The 24,884-nt window shown below is 40.8% G+C and overlaps 1 protein-coding gene across 1 annotated transcript; it reads left to right on the forward strand.

Annotated features, from left to right (window-relative positions):
• Positions 1-22,513: 22,513 nt before the first annotated feature.
• On the forward strand, positions 22,514-24,497 carry LOC142666025 (uncharacterized). Its single transcript, XM_075845886.1, has 2 exons — positions 22,514-22,912; positions 23,798-24,497. Exons 1-2 carry the CDS (start codon positions 22,863-22,865, stop codon positions 24,447-24,449), a joined length of 702 nt encoding a protein of 233 aa, XP_075702001.1. The 5' UTR covers positions 22,514-22,862; the 3' UTR covers positions 24,450-24,497.
• The last annotated feature ends 387 nt before the right edge of the window (positions 24,498-24,884 follow it).

A 24,884-nucleotide genomic window follows, 5' to 3' on the forward strand; every position in this document is an offset into this window, starting at 1 on the left:
TTACATTATTATGGCTTTACTGTTTTTTGACCCGCACCATTTGGTTCAATTTACATATTTATATATATATATGTTTGCAACTTTGTGTTATGAGCTATCAGTGTTGTGTTTTATATTTTTGCTCAAATTTAAGTTTCTCCCGCAATATTAGTGGTTGTTTCCGCATCTGGCACATACATGTTTTTTCTGAATATATTCATGTCATATGCCCTTGGTCGCTATTAAATATTAATAATATGTACTTTTAATTACCACTTACCGCCCTTTACAATTACACATTTCATCATCTCTTCATCATTTTTTATATTTATTTTTATTATTTCGTTCTTTACTCATTACCATTTACCGGCTGCCGACTTTACTATCTGCTTCACAGCGTATCATCATACCATACCTGATTCATTACTAAATTATCTTATCATTCTCATTTTTATGCTCTGTTTGCAATATATGACATTACAGTATTATGGCTTTACTGTTTTTTGACCTGCACAATTTGGTTTAATTTACATATTTTTATATATATATAATTTTTTTATTTTGCTATTAGGGTTTCATATTTTTGCTTGAATTTATGTTTCTCCCGCAATATTAGTGGTTGTTTCCGCAACTGACACATACATGTTTTCATGAATATATTCATGTCATATGCCCTTGGTCGTTTTTAAGTATTAACAATATACACTGTTAATTACCTCTTACCGTCCTTTATGACTTTATATTTCATCATTTCTCCATCATCATTTTGTATTATTTCGTTCTCTGCTCATTACCATTTACCGGCTGCCGACTTTACTATCTGCTTCACAGCGTATCATTACACCATACCTCATTCATTGGTTCACCAATTTCATGTACAATATTCAAACGCATTATCGTTACTCACATTTCCTTAGTAATGTGCATATTTATGTTTTTTCATTCTAAATTTTTATATAGGACATCCCTTTCTTCAGAATTCGTTGAGCCACTAATTATGATTAGGTTTTACTGGCTTTTGCCGGCACATCTCTTTCGTGTGTATTAGGATAATTCTTTAATTGATTCTTTAATTGCCTCTCTGACATTCCTGATTATTATGCCAGTATGCTCACCATTTATATATTGTATTATATTCTTATTCTGTTTATAATTGCCGTATATCTTGTATTGTACCATTACTCGGTTTTATCCGTTCATTTCACGGACAGCCCTTCATTTAGTTCTGCACCTCCTGAGATTCATTTGATCTCATGTTCTTATTGTTCCTCAACATATGTATTTTATCATTATTGTTCCTCAGCATATTTTTATCTTTTTTGTTTTATTCTTTATTGTGTTCAATATGTAATTTTCATGTTTTTTGCTATGTTCTAACCTTTGAACTCTGACGTCACCAGAACGCCCTGCCCTCGTTCACATTGGCGGGTTTTTCTGACTTTAGTTTCCTATTTAAACAGTGTTGTTTTGTTCTCATTTATGACCTGATGAAGATGCCGGTGCGGCATCGAAACGCGTAGTCATACAAATAAATCAATATTTTATTCAACCATCATCAATCCATCATTGATTTATCATATCATTTCGAAGTTGCAACTTCGTTTTCATCTGTGTGCAGCAGCGCCTTTGCAGACTCTTTTTTCCAGCTCACCCGGCTTAACGTTTGCGGTCGTTCATCTTGGATCACCGGCTTCGAGTCCCGGCAGCAGCAGCACCATATCTCTCCATCGCTTATTTTTCATTGCTTCAAGGTGAGCATCTCTCTTCTTCAATTATCCATATCCATTTGGGTAACTTGCACTATGTGGCGCCGTGTTTCGTTTTCTCTCATTGTACTGAAAGCAGGAAGAGAGGTGATGTTGAAAGACTCGGGGGACCCAGAAAACATATTTCTTTACATGTGTTCCTAGCTAGAACATGAAGGTTTTCTATTGATCAACTGATGTTTAGCCCCTGAAAAGGGGTTCTCCGCTTTGGACAATCCCTACATTTGAAGGGTCTCTTGACAATAAGCAGAACACAAAGTGTCCCCCAATAAGCAGATCACAAAGTGTCCCCCAATAAGCAGATCACAAAGTGTCCCCCTGCGGGAATCCCCAGCGATCAACTGTGATCTGTCAATAAGTGTTTAATGAGGACCTGCCACACATCATAAGTTGAACTGGTTAACTGGTTCTCAATAGCGCTGTCTCCCCGATTCCAGCACAGTTTTTCTTTTTTTCATGGACCCCCTCGTTCCAGAGTTATGGCCCACTGTTGTGTTGGCTACCTATATGATAATTTGCTGTAGTTTGCCAATAGGGTGTAGCCCGCTTCCCTGCCTCTGATGCTGACCAATCAATGTGAGGCAGCTTGAGGGTAGTTCATACCCTGTTGGCTAACTGCAGAAAATTAGCATATCGGGAGCCAACATAAAACAGTCGGTCATATCTCTGGAATGGGGGGGGTTCCAGGAAAAAAAAGAAAAATAGCGCTGGAATCAGGGAAACAGCACTATTCAGGACAGTTAACAAGTTCATCTTATATGACCTAGGTGACAGGTCCTCTTTAAGTTATCAATGAGTTGTCTATGTAATACAGGACAGGACAGGCCCTCCAGAGAAAGAGACGCTCCTTGTAGTCGCTCTCTATCTTGGTGAAGAGATGAGGATCCTGAACAGAGCCCCCCTCTATTAACTCAGAATTCCCGTCTAGGGTATATGAGAATGGGTTTTTCATACTAGACAACCCCTTTAACCCCTGAAGGACCGGACCAATTTTGGCCTTGAGGATCAGAACAAATTTTCAATTTTTCGCCTCTTTACATCCTGACGGTCATTACTTTTATGTTCGACGTAGCTGTATAAGGTTTTGTTTTTTGCTGAACGAATTCTTCTTTATGTAGGTGCCATTTTTTTGTACATATGCATAAGTGTTTCATTTATATTAATATTTACTGTAGCAAAAATACAGTTCCGCTGCAGTTTGGTTTTTTACAGCATTCACCAATCATCATAAACGATGCTGTAAATTTGTTGTGCAGGTTGTTACAGTCGTGACAATACCAAATTTGTGTATATGTTTTTATGTTTCGGGACTTTAATAAAGTTTATTTATTGTAAAAGAAAATATGCATTTGTGTGTATTTTTTTCTAATTTTTTTAAAGTTTTAATCCCATAAAGGGATTTTTTATTGTGTTCTTTATTTTTTAACTATAATGTACAGGGAAATATCTATATGCATTACATTAGCCTGTGTACTAACATACCTAAGTATGCCCTAACAACAGGAAATGTGGTCAGACAGCCCTGGGGTCCTTCAATGGACCCTGGGCTGTCTGTCCATATGAGGTATGGGACTCGATCGCATCACAGAGATGGATACAGGGTTGATTCCCTCACTCTTTCCCTTTTAATGCCGTGGTCAGAGTTTATTGCGGCATTCAAAAGGTTAACAGCGAAGATCAGAGGTTCCTCCTATCTCCAGCGTTAGAGCAGGGCTGCGGGTGTGTATTACAGCCATTGTCCCGCTTCGGATTGTACAGGCACACTTGCAGTCCCCACTGATCAGTAGGTCGAGTATGCTCGTCCTGTGGCAGCAAAGATGAGAATACTTGTCAAGCGTCAGCAACCAGATCAAGACACGTCTCATTTTGGCCTTCAGGACGCACAATATTTTTCCATTTTTTCCTCACTGCATTACAAGAGCTATAACTTTTTTTTTTCTTTTTTTTTGACGTTGCTCAGTGAGGGCTTCTTTTCACATTTTGGGGTTTATTTTTTCTGTATAATATCTCAGTACATAAAAATTTGCGTTTATTTTATAGCATTTCTTTAAGCGGAATATGCAAAGGATTTAAATTCCGCCATTGTTTTTATTTGTGTTTTTTAGTTGCGTTTGTTCTTTATTTTTCATGTGCATATTTTTTAACAAATTATTTTATTAAACTTTATGTACTTACTTTTTTTTGTCCCACATTTTTTACATTTTATTTTTTATTATAATGCATTGGGATACCTATGTTTCCATTGTTTTCCAATGTATTACTGCCTGTATATGTAAAATGCACAGGCAAGAGTTAGGGCATATCTAAGGAATGAGGGCTGTGTAAACGAGTACTAATATTTTAAGCTGCATAAATGATGCAATCAGCCGATGAACGAACGTTTGCTCGTTCATCGGCTGATCGTTGGGGCAATTATCGGGAATTCGCGTTTTGTGAACGCTCGTCTGCCTGATAATTGGCTGGTGTAAAAGGGCCTTTAAAAGGATTCATCTCCTTGAGTCATTTCCTGGTGACTAATTTATCTATGCCCCATCTATGTCATATGAATACGAACATGTCCCAAAATCGCACCATAAACATAACTACATTCCCTAGAGCCTGTCAGCTGTAAAGAAAACGCCATAATATTTCTAAAATCCTTGCTCCGGATTTTCTACATGAGCAATCAAGCTAAACAGTAAATAACGTGTTCCCTGTGTTTCAGGCAGATCTAGGCCACCATTAACAAAATGAATGGCTCACTTACTTTTTGCTTGGAGTATTAATATTGAATAGAGAGAAGAACGTGGTGGCATTAAGGTCACCCTCCAGCTAATCAGGTTTATCCCACTGCGAAAAGCAATTCAGCACCGCTGTGTACAAAGTATTATCCACTAGTGACGTTGACGGACTCTCAATGGCTGCTCTAGTGCTAAAAGTTTCATATATCCGCAACTTGGGAAAACTTTTGTCATTAACTTTGTGTTGAAGAAACAACTTTCCCACAATACTTTGCTGTGAATAGAAAGCCTCCTACATCCACTACTAGCAAATTCTATTCTCCGATTCTATCCGGTTAGGTTTGTAAAGGAAGGTTAGTAAGGAAGTGATGCTTAGACGTCAGGGTCTTTAAGACTGCTTAAGAATAATCATGTCTCATATCTATTATTTTAGCCCCTATTCTGACTATCACTTATAGGGCAGGTAGCGAATTAATAGTGTAGAGTCAATTACATATCTGCCTCTACGACAAAACAGCCTTCATTATCACTTATTACTTGATTTAATTAACTTGCAAAATTGAATTTCTGTGTAATCAATTTAACAAAGTTAAAAGGGGTTATGTGGGGACCAAAAATTATTAGCATTGTACTCAATGCAGTATGTGAGTACACTCGCTAATATACATTCCGGACCCCGTCATGCTGATTCTGAGAAATACACCTGGAAAAACACTAACAAAATGCCTACAAACAGCTTCCCGATGAATTCAATGGGAAATACACTGTGCTGTTCACATGAGGTTTATTTTTACGCTACTGGAGTTAAAAAAAAAACATCTCGTAAAAAGGAGCAGCATGTCACTTCTTGAGGTGTTTTTGGAGCTGATTTTCCATTGACACTATGAAAAATGCTGCAAAAGAAGCTTCAAATTACCTTGAAATCAGAGTCTGTTTTCCCTTGATAACATCTCCGTAATTTTCAGCCACTTCTTTTGCGAACATATCCTTAGGCTACATTCACACAACAGTGGAAAATCTGTGCGTGATGAGCTTTTTGTTTTTACAGCCGTCACACGTCCGTTTTCAGAACAATGACGTTCTATGGGTGTATCCACACGGATGTTTTTTTCAATGGTCTGTGAATACTGGTCGTGAAAAAATAGAACATATTCTATTTTTGGCCATTTTGACGGCCCGATGGACCCCATAGAAGTCAATGCATCAGTTTTTAACAGCCGTTTTTCAGAAATCAATCCCTGTGACGGCCGTTAAAAACTGATCCTTGCCCTCACTACTTAAGCGCTGAGCCCCGGGAAGTCCTTGATATATGGACAGTAATGTCAGAGCTTTCACCTATGGAGTCCCGACCAGAGCATCACAAGCTCCCTGGTCGAGGACTCCTGTCTTGGGAAAGTCCTTAATGTCAATGTCCATATAGGTACAGTGACGTCAGTGGCTCCTCCAGGAGTGGAATCCCCGGCCAGAGCGTTCCCAATGCTCTGGCTGGGGATTCCGGCATCTCAAAGCCCAATATCACTGTCCATATATGGACAGTGACGTCAGGGGCTCCTACCGAAGTGGAATCCCCGGCTAGAGCGTCAGCAACGCTCTGGTTGGGGATTTGACTCCTAGAGGGAACCCTAATGGCACTATTTACAAGGGGAGGGGGTATAGTGCTATCTACAGGGATGTGTGGCTATCTACAGAGTTGGATCTGTGTGGCTCTATCTACAGGACTGCCGTGGTGCTATCTACAGGGGGGCCGTGGCGCTATCTACAGGGAGTGTGAGGTTATGTTCAAGGGGGTGTGGCACTATCTACATGGACACTGTGGCAATATATTGGCACTATCTACAAGGGACACTGTGGAGCTATGAACATGGGCACGGTGTGTGGCACTATCTACATGGGCACTGTGGCACTATCTACAGGGGCACTGTGGTGTTTTCAGGGGTTTGGGACAAAAAAAAAACCCTGACAAATAAAATCCATCCGTTTTTTAATGGTCATGAAAAACAAATAGCAAACAGATGACAAACGGTCAGACGGACTTGAAATGGATGAAAATTTGGAGACGCACTGAAAACTGCCATAAAAAAAACTGACAGTTAATCAGTTTTTAATGGCCATATTTTTCACGGTGAATAGTCGTGTGAATATAGCCATAGTAGATGGAAACATTCTCCTTCAGATGCAGGTTAATTTTACATATGGAATGCTGTAAAAGGCTGTATTAGACCATCAAGTAAAACAGGTATTTCATGGTGAAATTTGAGAAAAAAAAAAGTGTGTAATAATGGGCCATAAGGCTGTTTATGTTTATCACTTGTCTGACCATCTTTAAAACTTAATGTAAAATGTGCATCTCAGTACAAATATTGTCCCTCTTATTTAACCTGTCATAGAAGCAGAGTCAAAGTCTGCCATATTGGAATCTATAGAGAATTGTTTTTAGTCACACGGACACTTACCTGCATAAAATTTTACACAATCATGTGTAAACAGGGAAAGGTGCTGCCAGTATGATGGAAATGCATGGGGACGAGCGATCGTAGCAACAAGCTGATCATTGCTCCTTGTAAAAAGAGCCAACGAGCGCAGATCAACAAGCTAACTCGTTGATCGGCGCTCATTCTTACGGCCCATATTGGTGGGTGTAAAAGGACCCTTGGTGCATGTGCCTTCTGTGTCTACTTGAATGAACAAATAATCTTTTGGACACGCTACTATAAGCCTCAGAAACACAAAGCACAGAATATATAAAAATGACAAATCAAAATGTGAAGAACAACCACGGACTATATTATTTAATGAGAAAAATAGCCCAAAACTCTCCTGAAACTTCCCTTCTTGATGACAGATTTTATCATAAACCAGTTTTCAATAGATACTGAGTCAGTGGAAGAATATGAACAGCCTTTTCGCCCCCTCACACACTGACTGACCAATTGTAGAATGACATTCTTATGTCACCGTGTAACTTGACCCTTTGTTCATTGCCTGACACAAAAGCTTTTACTTGTTGAGACAAACAAGAGACTAATAGTTATAATCTGATGCTGTCATCTATGTGTGTCAAAGTAACGCTTGGTCTTGTGCGAGAGTAGAAGAGCCTAAGTCAACTAATAGCAGGTTAAAGTAGTGTTTAATCTGCAGTGGAGGATTTTGGGTAAAAAAAAAATTGGTAAAAGGTCACTGTACAGTTTTATGTGTTTATGTAGCCCAGTAGAATATTTATGAAATTTAATTTTAAGAAGTGTCTATTCACTGTATTTTATATATATATTTATCATATTAATGTAGATCTGATACATGAGGTTATGCAAGTGCGTTCTTATCTACCATCCGGGTATGTATTTCTAAAGAGCCTTTTCACTGCTGGTGAAACAAGTACTAGTGCGAAGTGCTAAAATGCTAGTTCGTATTTACAAAAAAAAGACAATGGTAACAAAAGGTAAAGTGGTGGGGGCACTCTTCATTCATGAAGTTCCAAATGACAACTTAAAGAAACACTCTAGAAACACAATACACAGTGTTATGTCTAGTGCTGAGCCTGAGGGGGTGGTGCATGACACAAGGGTCAAGGTCAAGCAGAAGACGACCGAATTTGAAGTTGTTTTGGAGAAAATCGCTTGCTGATAAGGACTATTTTTTATATGTTTATTCACAGATAATCTAGTTAATTATATGACCTGTGAGTGCACAATGATGACCAAGATCCCAAAGCAATTAAAGTGGACATGCACATATAAAGATGGAAAGTGAGCCCCCAGAATAATTTACTCTGCTCTGTGTCTTCATTTAGAAGTGTGTTCTACTGTGATGTCATAGTAGAACACAGTTATAAATCCATTTAGTATTTAGTCCTAAACAGTTTTCTATAGTGATCATGTCACAATGGCCTGTGTCTTTTTAAAAAAACAAAAACTTCTACTGTGGTAACGTTACAATAGTATTTGTCTTCATTCTTAGGCTTTATTCAGTTGCAGTGATGTCACAATGATGAGTATCCTTATTTCTAGGCTATGTTCTATTGTGATAATGTTACAATAGCCTGTGTATTCATTAGTAAAGTTTTGTTCTATTATGATCAAGTCACAATGCCCCATATCTTCATTTATAAGATGTGTTTCATTGTGGAGATGTCACAATAGTGTTTATCTTTGTTCCTAGGCTGTGTCCTGTTGCGATAATATCACAATAGCCTGTATCATTGTTTATAAGCAAATTTACAGCATATTGTGATGATACCACAATAGTTATTTCGTTTTCATTCTTTGGCTGTGTTTTATGGTAATAATGTTAGACTGTTTTTAATAACTGTTTTTCTATTTTGGTGATGTCACAATAGCGTTAGTCTTTATTCCTAGGCTGTGTTCTATTTTGAGGATTTCATAATAGTAGTTAGCCTTATTCCTAGGTTTAGTTTTATTGCGACAATGTCTCAATAGTGTTTAATTTTTATTGTTCTGCGGTGTTGTATTGTGATGATGTCACAATAGCCTGTGTCCTCAGTTATAAGCTGCATTCTGTTTTGGTAGCGTCATAATAGACTGTGTCTTCAGTTCTAAGTAGTGTTCTATTGTGATAATCTCACAATAGTGTTTGTCTTTAACCCTATTCTATGTCCTTATGTGGCATTGTCATAATAGTGTTTGTCTTTATTTCTTAGGCTCTGTTCACATCTGCGCTAGATTTTTAGTTACTCTATTCCGTCATAGCAATAGAATATGAAAAAAAAAAAAAACAACGACGTGCCAGATCGGTCACATGACGGGCACTAACAGCGCCCAGCTGATCCTATTGACCTTTCCATCAGGTTTCCGCCATGGTGTCCATTGATTTTTGCCAGACAAAATAGTGCTGCATGCTGACACAATTGTGGACGTAGTCTTAAGCTGTGTTCTTTTTAATGATGTCTTAATAGACTGTATTAATTTACAAGCTGTGTTTTACTGTAATATCACCACAATAGTATTTTTCTTTCTTCCAAAGTTGTGTTCTATTGTGATAATGTCATAATGGCCTGTGTCTTCAATTATAAGTTATGTTTTATTTTGATGATGTCACAGTAGTCCGTGTCTTTCTTATAACCCATTTTCTTTTGTGTTGATGTCACAAATGTGTTTGTCTTTATGTTCTATTTTAATGAAGTCACAAGATACTTTGTCTGTTTTCTTATTCAGTGTTAAATGATGATGTTTTTCTTGTTTCCTAGACTGTATTATGTTGCGTTAATTTTACAATTCTGATTATCTTTATTCCTAGGCTGTGTTATATTGTGACGATGTTAAAAGATGTGTTCTATTGCGGTGATGTCACAATAGCTTGTCTTTAATCCCAGGTTTTGTTCTGTTGAGATGACATTACACTTGTGTGTTTTTTTTTTTCCAGACTGTTTTTTCTTATGCGGAGATCATAATAGAGTTTGTCTTTATTCTTAGGCTGTATTTTATTAAAGTGATTTCACAATAGCCAGTGTCCTCATTTATAAGCTGTGTTCTATTGAGGGGATGTCATAAGGGTTGGATTGCCTCATCAGATACTTCAGCGGGCCTATGTTTTGTCACAATCATGGGTCCCTACAATAACAGCCTCAAAGTTCCAGCTGAAGACAACTGTATGACAACAATATAAATTTCCCATATATGTTATACATACAAAATGCAATAAAAAGTAGAGAAATATCTTTACATTAGTAGACTTGGTATTTTATCACCTGCCAATAGCAACTGTGTTTAAGGCAAAAAATTTCCCTTCGATATTTCTTGCAAAACTGAAGCCCGTTTTCAAGTCACTGAGCACTTCAATACACAGGTAAAATTCCTTTCATAAAAATAATTTTTTTTGTAAGGGACCATAAAAAACAGGTTAAATCTTCCGGCTTGCTGAAGATTGCATTATTAGCCTGAAGCCAAAGCTACTTATTTATAACTTAGCCAAAGCAAGGGAGAACTGAATCAATTTAGGGATAAGTCAGGTATAATGAAAGATCTCCATTTAGGGATGGAAACGATTTTTATGCAACTCTAGGAGGTTGTTGAAATTGCGTGTTTAACAATTTTGCGCATGAAGCCCAAGGGATACTGGGAAAGGCTAACCCAGCTTGGATGCTCTTTTTGGACCAGCAGAAATAAATTCTAAATAAGTTAGATTATTGTCAAAAGCCATTTGGAAACAGTCTTTGTAATGAAAAATCAAATATTATAAAATACATATACAGTATCTATGTGGTGACTACTTAAAGAGAAACTCCAGCAGACAGGGAACAATAACCACAACCTCCTAACCTAATGTTCTTCTATTTTGCCCTATATCACCTTAAACTTACTTTTTAGAAGAGAATAGGCCAACTTTGGTCTGCCATTTTGATTGTAGAAATACATGCCCTATGACAGCAGCACTGGGGAGAGTGATGAGGTATGATCAGATTCTGTTCAGCAGACACTTTAGTTATATAGATCATTCCATATTGTTAGCAGAATGCTGGAGATCCACCGATGCAGGTCTAAGGCACAGGAGATGCTGCAGACTGCGCAATGCAGCATCATGCGTTTCATAAGCTTAAATGTTGTAGTACAAACACCAGCAGAACTACTTTTAATTGGGAAGCAACCAAAGGATGTATAGTCATGTCAGATCTGCACATTGGAGAACTCATACAGTAGTGCTAGCAGAATTCTATTAACTTGATTTTCCCCACAAAAATTAACTTTGTTCTCGCACTTGAGTGGGCTGGGCCCCCACAACCTCTGAAGAGGCACAGATGGCGAACTTAGGCACAGGGGAGGCTGTAGTCTGTACACTATGCAGTAATATGCAGACAGAAATTTTAATAACCCGGATAACCCTTTTAATGTAATCTCTGGGGCCTAGTTGTTTGGTTCAGGGTCATTGGAGGATTTTTAAGGAAATAAATTAAAAAACATTTACACTATTATATACCTACATTTTGTCAAAATTCATTTATTGGATACATGCATAATAAATTTACCAGACCAATAATTATCAAACACGTGGCTACTGTAGGGGAAATGTAATATTAGTCTACAGGCCAGTGCCATCACGTGACGTCACTGCCGGGAGGACAAGCTGCCGGGCAGGGAACAATCCAGGGTGCTGAAAGGACTGCAGGTACATTGGAAATCTCTGTTAACATTTTCTGACATCCTCTGCAGTAATGGGGTTTTCAGAAATCTGACCCCGAGTTTGTAAAACTCCTTGAAGAATTTACAGCACGTGATAGTGAAGTAGGTTTGTAAACATTCTGTTTTCCTCAACATTTGTCTTCTTGCTTTCTAGCATCGACTTAAGCCATTTTGGCTACAAATTGTAGTCACTAACAATGCGTACAGCATAGGGCCCCTGTACAAGAATACCATGATGTGGGCACTTTGTTATGTTTAGAGAGAGGTTCCTTCATAGAGCTCCTTTTTAGTCCTTCAATGGGCATGACAAATTTTTTATTGGATCGTAGTTATGAGCCATGGCAGTCATTAATAGTCTTTTATATACAATTACGTAGACAGCAGGAAGCACTGTTTAGGGGCGTAGCTACGCGGTGTAGAGAGGTCAGTCGCATTTTAATACCTAAAATCTTCAAGTTATTTCTCTGGAACACATGTGTATATATATATATATATATATATATATATATACATATACACACACACACACACACACACACACATATATATATATACACACATATTTATTTTAAATGGTGGTGGACTGATTTTCCTACAGGATCCCTTTGCAGCTGCATAGGCAGTACATATGGTAAGTGGATTTATGGCCATCAGCTCACAAAGAACCTTACCATACCATGTGTGGAAGTCTAGAATATATAACTACTTGGTTTTGACATTGCTTTTATATAATAAATACTTTATTTTAATGAGAAATCAAAATAAAATTCATTGATCTTCATTTATAAAGCATGATATTAAAATATATGTTGCGGAGAAAAGCTCCTTCTGGTTCAGAAGTATTAGTAAACTTTCATAAGTTTCTTTGCGCATCCAGGCGGGCCGAAAAAAAGTCTTTAAAGAAAATTCAGAGTATGCACTAATTATGTTTAATAATCCTTTCAACGAGTGCAACCTCCTCACGTCCCCCAGCTACAACGATTCTGCGGGATCAATAGGTTTTAATTCTCTTATGTGAAAATGTAATGATATTTTAACAAACGTTAGTTGCTACATATTAGTTCAGTAAAATTTTGCACGCCCTGAAGAGGTTAACTCGCAAATACACCCTATCGATTAAATATAGGGCGCTTATTCTTAAATTCAGTTTGTACACAGAACAAATTTTTCACAGGGAGGGAGGTTTAGCGGAGCGGAGGACAAATGCATTCCGCAATAAACCGAGTCCTCCGCCAGCCAGACACCCATAAACCATTTATGTCATTGCAGTAGTTCTGATCTGTGCCTTTAAGCCGGATACATTGTTTGCTCAATTTAAGGGGTTCTAAACTAACCTTGTAAAATGTGTTTGAAAAAATATGATCCCAATCTCCAGGACTACAACAGCAGCGAGGAAATAATTTAATACATAGGCCCATCCATGAACACGGGAAATATTATAAGGCACATACAGTATTATAAGGTATTATAACATTCATATGGACCACAGTAGGTAATCTGTGGGCACTACACGTACTCTGTTAGTTAAAAAAAGACATAAGAATATATGGAACCACTTTTTTTTTAATGTGTATTTTTTTTAAATGATTGTTTATATTCTTTCTGCCATTTGGGGCTTTGAGTGACATTAAGGGACATTGGGCCTTACATTGAAAGAGGCATTCTGACTGCCAGGTGGGCTGTGACTGACGTTGGGGGGAATTCTGTCTGGTAATGATGGGGCTGTGGCTAACACTAGTGGGGGGGGTATAGTGAATGACACCGAGGAGGGGAGGACAGATTTTGTTTGGCTGGCACTTGGAGTGCATTCTGGTTTTCAACAGGGAGATTTGGCTATTGCTATGTTGATATTGTGGCTAACATTAGGTGGCATTTTGGCTGGCACCGTAGGGTGCATTTTGACGGACAATAGAGGATTGTGATGGAAACTAAAGGTTTGATTAACACTTCATAATTGGGGGGCATTTTGGAAGACAATGTAGGGCATTCTTGCTGGCAATAGGGGGTGTACTATGCCTGACAGCCATTCTGGCTGCCAATGAGGGGGTCTGTGGTTGACATTCGGGCGGGGGCTGAGGCTAAAACTGACTTTCACCAATGGAGGAGGGTTTTGGCTGGCAATGGGGCGAGCTGTGGCTGGCTCGGATGATATTGTGACCACCCAGGAGTTGATGTTTTTGAATCACTGACTGACATCAACAAGAAGTTCTGCAACGGCTGAATTATGTTTGAGAATGAAAAATGTTACCATACTATACTTATTATTAGAAGACGGCCTGTCGTGTCACGTCATTCATTAAACCAGTTGCATTAATTGTTCATATTCTAAATTAGTTTCGTTTTAATCCCACAAAACAAACTCAAAATGTTATTTTATGGGCTAGCAGTTCACTAGCTGTAGTTTTCCTGCGTTATTGCAGCTGGAACAACTTGAAGCTTTGCATACTTGGCAGCACGATTCACATTCATTTACTATTGTATATGTCTTGCGGCTGAGCCTAACATTTGCTTTACGCATGAAAACTGATCATGTGCTGGATAATACAGGCTTTTTACACAATTTATGGATATTTTATAATATAGTCCAATATCTTAAATATAATTAGAATCATACACGTTAAGTTAAGGAAGGTCTGATAACGTTTCTTTTGCTTTTATGACTGTATGTCTCGAAATGGAATAGCTCAGAATCCAATTAGAGGTGATTGGAAACTAGAACTGGCCGCTACAAGGAGTTATATAGGTAATTTAAGGAAATAATTAGCATGGAGATGGATACTGTGTGAACATGATATACTGTGCCCAGGATAGGGAGGGAGTATTTTTCAGCTCCGAACATTTTGGCAAAGGAAAGAAAGTCTTCTACAGGTCATTATGTTTTACTGGTGGCCAGATGGCCTTGATCCAATTCAATGTTGAGCTCACTTCCCACTAACCTAAAGAGTAGGAGCAAGAATTGTATCAAGGACATTGAAAAACACCACAAGTTTCTTAGTGCAAATGGCAAAGAACGTTACCGAAAATCAACTGGTGAATTCAGGAGAAACAAAGTCACAAACCATTTTCATCAACATTATGTTAAAAAAAAAAAAAGGTTCCTCAAATGTAGTTTGGAGAACTTTTATAGAGGTTGTAATAATAACTGTGGTCTATGTTGCTATGCCGTAGGAAATGTCTACAAATGGTGAGCAAGGGTATGGAAACCATAGAGTGAGACCATATAGATATGAGAGAAGCCCTTGGACAGAGAGAGTTGGCCCAGCCTTCGGGTGTATTCACACATGCAGGTTTTGAACAGGTTTTTTTTTATGCAGTTTTTAAAGCCAGGTAGGTACTTTTTATATTGATTAAATCCACTTTTGGTTTTGACATCAAAAACTGTTTAAAAAACCTGATCCAAATCTGATTAAAACCTCCACGTGTGAACGCAACCTTAGTGCACAAGAGGGTGGAAATTGTCCCAAGGTTCGTGGAGAAAGAATTGAAGGGGGAACCAACACCAGGTCCTTCTGACATAGGTGGCAAAACTTGGCACCAGAATGGGGGATCTATTTCGATACATTTTTTTTTATGCATGTCACTGATTGCCCCCCGATTAGCTAAAGCCAAGAGTTGATCCATAGCAACTGAGGACCCACATCCACCTCGCTATAACCATGCACATCAACATACACCAACACCATGGCTTTGTATTGTTTTTTTGTGTCAAGGTCCAGTTCTGTACACTCAAGTCACTGCATTTTACCCAAGCATGACGCAGTTTTGCTAACCTGTCACCAGTCTACCCCAACATTTCCAATGTTCTTCTTTCTGTTTTATGTTCTATTCCACTTTCTTTTTTCTTTCAAAATTCAATTACAGTAGTTGCAGTTTACCCAAGATGAACTGCATCTAATGTGCTGTGTGTCTGGAGAGCCATTAGTTAAGCCGGGCTGAGGATTTATGCTGAGGGGTGTTTGGTATTATTAGTCTAAGGAAGAAATGTATTTATTTCATAAAGTATGATGTCTGGTAATGAGAAATGCAAATAAAGTACACACAAGACCAACGTACACTGTAGCGGATTCCTGAAAGCATTGGGCTAAAGCAAAAACAATTATAATAATGACAGCGGATGACGACCTCAGAGACCTGCAATGAGTGGCATGTGAAGTATTCGCTTCTCTAGAGTCCATCATGAAGATCTTTTCTGTAGATCCTTCTCATACCACGGATGACACCATTGTTCAAAAGTTCTCCCGATCATACAATAAAACAAGATGACCGGCATAATGCCCTCGTGAAAACAATAATTCCCCTCTATTAGTTTAATTATCACTGGGCAAGAGCTCATCTTAAAACATAACCTTTAATAAATATTATTTAAAAAGTGCTCAGTATACCGGTGAATTGAGAAAAATAGGTGTACTCACCGACCCAAAATCGACATGGAAGGTTGATCCTATGTCCACAGGGTGTAGGAACCTGCAAACCGGTATAATTGTTCAGTCATGTTAATTACATTTTATCTATTATGCTTTCCTATTCTCACTTTTAGCCAAAAAGTCGCCCTGATAAGGGCAGCCCCGCAGTAATGGCCCCGACAGACCCTAATATTTAACATTCTAAAATATCAAGATTTCCAATGTCTCAATTTGAAAAACAAAAACTTGTGATAATTCATCAATGGGATCAATGGTTAATCTATCAGCTAGTAGCAGAATGAGGGTCTATTCACACAGTGCAGTCAAATAGGTTTTTTTGCCGCAATTTGGCCGCTCCGTGTAAATAGACCCGTAGGTTACTTTCACACAGTGCAGAATTGGTCAGTGTTTTGCTTCCATTATTTAAGCCAAAAGCAGGAGTGAATACTAAAAAGAGAATAAGGCACATTTCACACTGTGTTTAGGGTCGCTGTTTAACGGATAAGCCAGGAAAAGCTCCTGACATGTACGTTAAAAAGAGGCTGTGACCGTTGCTTGCCTGTGGCATCTGCCAGCCATAGACTATTATAGGATTCGTTAAATGGATATGTGAAGAAGTCTCATGACCTTTTGGCCTCCGTCGGTATAATGGGAGCCTATAGGTTTGTATGATATAGTCGTCGTCAAACGCAAAATGAAAACGCAGTGTGAAAGGAGACTAACTGTAATGGAAATATTTATTTGCAATAAGTTTTTTTAATGCATTTTTCAATAAAGGACAAGTAAAAGAACATTGCACAATGTATGGAAAGAGTATGTATATATCCTCACATACTAGTAGTAAAAAATAAAAAAAAGTGGTGGTGGTCATCAGATCAGTAAGGCAAATTATGAAACCATCCTAGAATAGTCCAGCCAAGGTTGCCACACTTTATGAAACAGTTCTTCTGTATTAAGGACTATGCTATGTAAGTGATCATTACACATAATATACATAAAGAGTAACTAAACTTTCACAAAACTTCTGATGTCTTATATTTGACAGCCAATTCTGGCCACCAAATATAAGAAATTAATTTGTGTTAGGCCTGATTTACACGAGCGTGTGCGTTTTGCGCACGCAAAAAACGCGGCGTTTTGCGTGCGCAAAAGGCACTTAACAGCTCCGTGTGTCATCAGTGTATGATGCGCGGCTGCGAGATTTTCTCGCAGCCGCCATCATTATGACACTCCGTTTGGATGTTTGTAAACAGAAAAGCACGTGGTGCTTTTCTGAATACATTCAGAGTTTGACAGCGGTTGCGCAAATCACGCAGTTCGCACGGAAGTGCTTCCGTGCGGCATGCGTGGTTTTAACGCACCCATTGACTTCAATGGGTGCGTGATGCGCGAACAGCGCACACAGATAGGACATGTCGTGAGTTTTACGCAACGCACTCGCGCTGCACAAAATTCACGCACTGTCTGCACTGCCCCATAGCCTAATATAGGTGCATACAACACGCGTGAAAAGCACGCGCGTATATTACGCTCATGTAAATGATGCCTTAATGTCAGATTTTAACGTTATAATACAGCATATTGCATATACATCGCCAAAAGTGGCGGACCTTAGGACATTCCGACTATATATGTAGAGGAGTTCACACACTACCACAATTCCTAAAGCACAATAGTGAGAAGGAGGGAAACATTTTTGCCACCCTAAGGGTATGTTCATGTGCAAACTCAAAATTATCAAGTCTAGTCTAGTTTTCAAGGGAAGACAGCTCCTGATTTTCAGACTTTTTTGAGCAACTCGCGTATTTTTAGCTTTTTTTCCATATAGTATATGAAAAACGGCTTCAAAAACGACTGAAGAAGTAACATGCACATTGTTTGAAAAACGGCCCGTCAAAATAGAACGCAGTTTTTCCCATTGCAGATGTTTGGAGGTGTTCTGCTTCATACTTTTCGGCCATTTTTCGGCCGTTTACGGCCCGAAAAATGTCGGAAAATAGGCCGTGTGAACATACCCTAAGGCTGGGCTTCCATGGGTCGGATACATTGCGTAAAAATCACACAGGGTATCCGACCTGGAACCCAAAGGCCCCTTCCGTCTGAAAAATCGTACCACATTGTGGTGCAGCTTTTCATACAGAATTTCCACTGCGGAAACCAGTGCTGACCCAAAATGTTGATAATTACCCCCTCCCTGTGCGTAGTCCGGCTTCCCACAATGACGTTGCAGGCCATGTGACGCTGCATGCAGAGTCCGGACTTCAGGTAGGAGGCAAGCATTCTGGGAACTGGCCTTAGGCCGGGATCCCACGTAGCATAAAAGCTGTGGAATTTCCGCACTGGAATTCTATGTGGAAATTCTGCAGCGTTTACAGTAGCAGCAAAGTGGATGAGATTAAGAAAATGCAACGTTAATAAATTGACCTGCTGTGCGGAATTTAAATCCGCAGCATGTCAATTTATGCTGAGTTCTTGTTGATTTCTCAATTAAATTCAATGGGGATGCAGAACTTGCAACAGAAAGTCAAGTGTTGCGACTTTTGCAGCGGGATCGCAGCTCAGGAAAGAAAAAAAAAAATACTTCCCTAAAACGCTGTCCTTCTTCTTGCAGTTCAGCCTCCTGGGACGACATTTCAACCCATGTCATCTTGGCAGGCCCAGACTACACACAAAAAAGAGGGATGGGGTAAGTATAGTAGGTTTTTTTGACCCAGTGCTGCATTCCCAAGTGCGGGTTCCAGGTCGGATGACTTGCGCAGTTTTTACGCAGTGTATCCGACCCGTGGGAACCCAGCCTTAGGCCTCATGCACACGACCGTATAATTTGTCCGTAGTTATGGACCAATTCATTTCTATTGACCACGGAGACCCTCCCGTATATTTGCGGAAAGGTGCCCGTGCCGTAGAAAGCCTCCGCAAAAGATCGGACATGTCCGATCTTTTCCTTTTTACGGTCCGTGCTTCCATACTTTGGCCTCATGCACATGAACGTGTTTTTTCGTCCGCAATTCATCCGCAGAAATGCAGATGAGTTGTGGACCCATTCATTTCTATGCGCCCATACACACTACCATGGTTTACACGGTTTGTGCATTGGCCGGGAACCCAGGCCGCAAAAAAATAGGACAAGTCATTATACGGGCCACATTGAAATCAATGTGTGCACGGTGTGCGATTTGCGGACGGCCCGCAGATGACACTCCGCGGCCATCTGTGCCGTAATCACAGGCTGTGCACACGGGTGCGGCCGTGTGCATGAGGCCTTTGTATGGGAGCACGAGACGAAAATGCGGTAGCTGACCGCTGTCGTCGGTGGCCAGCCGTGCCCGCAATCAAGGGTAGTGATTACGGGCACCGCCACGGTCGTGTGCATGGGACCAGAAATGAATGGGTCCGCAATTGATCCGCATTCAATTCCGCAGCCTATGTAGTAGGATCCACCTTCTGGTTTTTAAAGAAAAGGGTAGAGTAGCGGATTGATCACTGCTCATATGTGATATCTATGAGATCTTGCTGGCAGAGGTTCAGGCTCCCCCGATATCTCCCTGCACGCTGTACAATCTACTGTACAGTGTAAATAGCGGCCCTCACATTGCTGTTCATATTACTCGTTCAGTTTAAAATAAAATACCTGAAATTGTAAGTCACTGATCCGTCTCTCTGCAAACCAAGAGTCCTGAAAGATTTCCAGCTGTCGTCTATAGGCCTGATTGGCAAATCGACCTACAATCCTTGTGCAGTTACATCCTCCCCACCCCCTGTGTTAGGCCAGAATCACACACACAGTATTGATGCAGTTTTTGGCTCAGTTTATTGAGCTAAAATCCAGAAGTAGATCTACAAGGCATCAAGACAAGACATGAAGGATTTTCTTTCTTTTGTTTCCACTCCTGCATCAAAACGGCATGTGTGATCCTGGCCTTAGGCTCAATGCACACGATGCGTATTACGTGCAGCAAATCCGCAGCGTAATACAGGACCAGCATAGTCAATGAGATTCCAGGAAATCTCATTTACACCCTGCAGTATTTTTCGGGACGGAAATTTACCTCCGGTGCGTATTTTAAAATCTGCAGCATGTCAATTTATCTTGCATTTCCGCTTGCGAATTGTATCCGCCTAGTGCTGAGGAAAATCGCACCAAAACGCACAGAATGAAAACGCACCGATTTTACGTGGCAAAACGTAAAAACGGCATTGGAAAAAGGAAGATCTGGTGCGGTTTTTACCTGCGAAATCCCTGCATATTGCTGTGGTTTTGGTGCATATTTTCCGCAGCAAAATACACAACACGTACTAACAACCTCTGGATGCACCCACACGTCGTGTACTTGCATTGTATTTTCGCAGCGGAAAACAGTGCAACGCAAGAACTAGAAAAATCTATCTGCGTTAGAGAATATTTTTTCTGCATATATTGTCGTTTTAACGCAGTCGCAAACCATAGCGGCATGTTCAGTTTAGAAAAAGGTGCCCCATAGGGCGTTACTGTAAGGGTATGTTCCCATAGGGAGGATACACTGCAGATTTTCCACAGCGGTTTTACCTGCGGATTTAGTGTCAACATTGATTATAGCAAACTGTCTTTTGTACCTGCGGATTTACAGCATTTTTTACTGCGTTTCCGCTGCATAAACGGTGTATAAACCTCAACTTGCTCATTTTAGTGCAGAATTTATGCTCCCTATTAGGGTAAGTTCACACGTCGCGTAAATACTGCGGCTTTTCCGCAACGGATTTCATTGTGGAAAATCCGCAGCATCATTCAGTAGCAGCAGAGTGGATGAGATCTGAACAAATCTCATCCAAACACTGCGAAAATGATAAGCGGAAAAACCTCTCAGAATATGACCTGCGGTTCCGTTTTAGTCCGCAGCATGTCAATTGTATTTGCGCAAACGCTGCTTATTTGTTTGCGAGTAGTTGGTTAGTATTCTATATGTGTGTATGACTAATGACTTCTGCAGAGCCCATAGGACGAGGTTCTCATGACGTGTTTTTCTAAGGCCCTGTTCACACTGAGTTTTTTTGCAGGCAGTAAAATTTGCAGCGTTTCTTGCCACGGTTTTCACAGTGTTTTTCGGGTGCGGCCATTGAGTTCCTCGGGCAAAAAACGCAGAAGAAACACTTTCTCTGCCTCCCATTGATGTCAATGTGAGGGCAGAGATGGAAAAAGCCTGAAGAAATGGCATGACACTTCTTTTTCCCCGCAAGCGTTTTTCTCTGTTCGCGGGAAAAAAAAACACCTCTGCCTCCCATTGAAATCAGTTTTCATACGTTTTTTTTGGCACGGTTTCTGACACGGAATATGCCATAAATGTCTGATAAATGCGATTTGGAGAGGTGGGCGCGCCATTGACATTTATGGACGTTAACTGGAACAGCTGAACAGGCTTGTTCAGCTGTTTCCGTAACGCCCATAGAACAGAATAGGAGGGAGAATGGCGACCTCTTCATCCATTCTTTGTATTCATAGCAAGAATAAGGCCTCATGCACACGACCGTGTTTTTGCGTCCGCAATTCCCCCGCAAATCCACGGGAGAATTGCGGACCCATTCATTTCTATGGGCCCATACACACTATCCGTGTTTTCACGGGTCTCCGCATGTCCGCACATCCGTGCCGCAGAAACTCCGGACATGTCCTATTATGGGCCGCAAATGCGGTGCGGACATGCCAATAGAAGTCAATGGGCCCGTGGAAATTGCGGATACACCGCCGTGTGTCATCCGCAGTTTGCGGATTTGCGGAAGTGTTGCTAGGCGACGACCGGGAATGACTTCTGTCGTCGTGAAGTCTGGAGACAGTGCATGAGAGCAGCAGAGAGCAGCAGAGAGCAGCATGGCTTCAATAAACGTTGAGAAACTAATCATCCTGGTCCAGCACAAGCCCTGTCTGTGGAATAAGCGGGTGGAAGAATATGCAGACAGGAATATGAAAGATCTTGCCTGGCAGGAGGTCTGCAGTGAGGTGCATCCTGAGTGGGAGAAGGCAACTAAAGTGCAAAAGAAGCGCATGGGTAAGTTTCACACCTTGATGCGGTTTCTGAGTACTCCTGTCATGTCATAATGACATGCCTGACGTTTTGATTGGTGGCGGTTGGATCACTGAAACACCCACCAATCGCTGAAATGAAGCTGCAGAAGTGCACGTGAGATTGTGGGGGTCTCATGGCTCTGAACAGCACCGATCAAAACGTGACATGTCACTATGAGGGTATGTTCCCACACACTAATTACGGACGTAATTCGGGGGTGTTTGACCTCTATTACGCACGCTAAATACGCCGCAATAGCGTTGACAAACATCTGCCCAGTGAAAGCAATGGGCTGACGTTTGTGTGTTCAAGCGGCGTGTATATTTACGCGTCAATAGACGCCCGCGTCAAAGAAGTGACCTGTCACTTCTTGTGCCATAATTGGAGCCGTTATTCATGGCCTCCTATGAAAATCAATTACGTCCGTAAAGGACGCTGCGTTAAAGCGCCAGCACATGCCTTTACGTCTGAAATTACGGGTGATGTTTTCTCCTGAAACCAGCAACGTCATTTCAGCCGTTACGGACGCTGTCGTGTGGGCACATGGAAAACGTGGCAAGTCTGCTGTAGTTTCTGCAACGTCGGAATTACCTGTCAAATATGCAAATGTAGGTGCAGATTTGTTTGCGGCATCATTTTCATATAATAAACCACATTTCCTAATATCTAGTAATGTACTCTTCTAAAATGTTGATCTGTGATTGGTTTATTTTATATCATAGTCGAAAACGTCAAAACACGCTGGAACACGTGCCGAGACCAATTAAAGCGTGAGATAAATGACAAGGGGAAGAGCGGAGACGGACGTCTGAAAAAAAAGCCATACATGTACACCAAACAACTTTCGTTTCTTCTTGATGTAATGCAGGTTGGCCCGTAAGTATTGCTTATATACTTTGACCATTGTAGTCTGCCCATGTAGCCAGTTGTGTAAGTACCGCTGTAGCAGCCGTAGCGACTGCTACGGGGACCGCGGCATGAGGGGACTCCACCATGTCCGGAGGCTCCGCTAGCAGCCGCTATGACGGCTACAGCGGGACGCAACTGAACACTACGGCTGAGCAGGGAGGTATCTCCCCGCTCTGACATTAAACAACAGACATGTATCCCCTAACCACTGAATCGGGGATACATGTGTGATCGCTGGCATTGACAGGGAGAACGGGGGACAGAAAGTACCCTGAACTTCTCCATCCCAAACCTCGTACTTTCGCCAGCTCCGTCAAAATGAATGGAGCCAAAGTCGTGCTTGTGCGCATACATAACCAGCGCTCCTTTCAATTTTTGGGAGATGTGCAGACGACAGAACTTAAGGGGACTTTCAGTCCCCCCTTCACCCTATCGCTGCCAGCGATAAGGCATGCATTTGTAGGACACACTATAGGTGGCATTTGTCCGGGGGGCGGGGAGGGGGGCCTGTATGGCGTTAGCGGCATACAGCCCCCTCACTAGATAACGCCGTACAGTCCCCCTATAGATAACGCCATATAGTACCCCGGTAGATAATGCCATACAGTGTACAGTGTGGGGCTGTATGGCGTTATCTACAGGGGTGGGGGCAGCAAAAAAGGCACTATCTACAAGGGGGGGGGTTACACCCAGTGGAGGGATGGCCCCAGTCAAAAGTTTGCTATGCGGCCCTGTCTTTCCTAGTTAGGGCTCTGCATGTAGTGATGCATACATAGTGTATTTGCCCAGCTGTAGACATGACGTTAAATTACTACAAAAATTCCCTAACATTATGTTTTCATTTTCAAACAGAACCAAGGATAATCTGGAGGAAGAACAAGACTCTGATGAGACTCAAATTGAAGAGCCTGACGTAGCTTTGGGGACTGCTAGGTCCACTTCCACTCCTGTGACAGCGGAACCAACAACAATGGATAATCCAGTCTGTGCCGCGGACGAAGAAATTATCCCCCGAGGTAAACGTCGACGTTCTGCCAAAGGTCCAACACGTACAGAGCCAAGGCAGGAAGTCGACTTGCGTGTATTAGAGCACTTGGAGAAAAGAGCTACTGAAACTGAAGAGGGCACCTTCTGTCGCGCTCTCTCTAATATTCTTAAAAGAGTGCCAATTTCCAGACAGATAAGGTGCCAAACAGCACTAATGGAAGTCGTGGAAATATTTGCGACACATCCTGACCCACGTGCAATGCATCAGGCCATCGAGTTTCATAGACGGGGGTGTGATGCAAGCACCTTCAACTCTGTCCCTCCAGCACCTGCAGCAACCGCGCAAGGCATCCAGCATCCGTCATATGTAGACTCAATGCCGCTATTCAGTGACGATCGTTCAGTTTATGGCATGCCAGGACCTTCTCAGCAACAGTATGGGCACATGCAGCAGGGGGAGTCAGTTCCACGACCACATCATGAACCTGCACCTTCGCAATCCTTCTACAATTTATAATTTACTTATATAACATAGTTTTGTTTATGTTTGTTGACACTATTTTATGCAAGAAATAAAATAAGTTTATAGTTAATTATGTGTTTGTCTTTATTATTATTGCAAAACATAATGAGGTATTGGTCTGCATTTCTGCCAAATGCAAATAATCGCTTTTTTTTTTTTTTAATTAATAAAGAATTAAAAAAAAAAAAACAGAAATACATTAGCTCGCAACCCGCGTCAAGGGTCCTCATTCTCTTGCGAGTCCCTACTCTACTACTGCAACTTTAACTACTAACATTTGTAACATAAACCGGAAATACAACAGTCCCTCTCAAATTTTAATTTGGCAGACGAAGCACATCCCTTTGCCAAGGAACTGCTCCCTCAGGTGATACAAAATAGTCTGTATACAAATTACGGACTGCCAGTCCAGACACTCCAGGTCTTCTA

This window comes from Rhinoderma darwinii, chromosome 13 (genome assembly GCF_050947455.1).
Source record: "Rhinoderma darwinii isolate aRhiDar2 chromosome 13, aRhiDar2.hap1, whole genome shotgun sequence".
NCBI classification, from domain to species: Eukaryota; Metazoa; Chordata; class Amphibia; order Anura; family Rhinodermatidae; genus Rhinoderma; species Rhinoderma darwinii.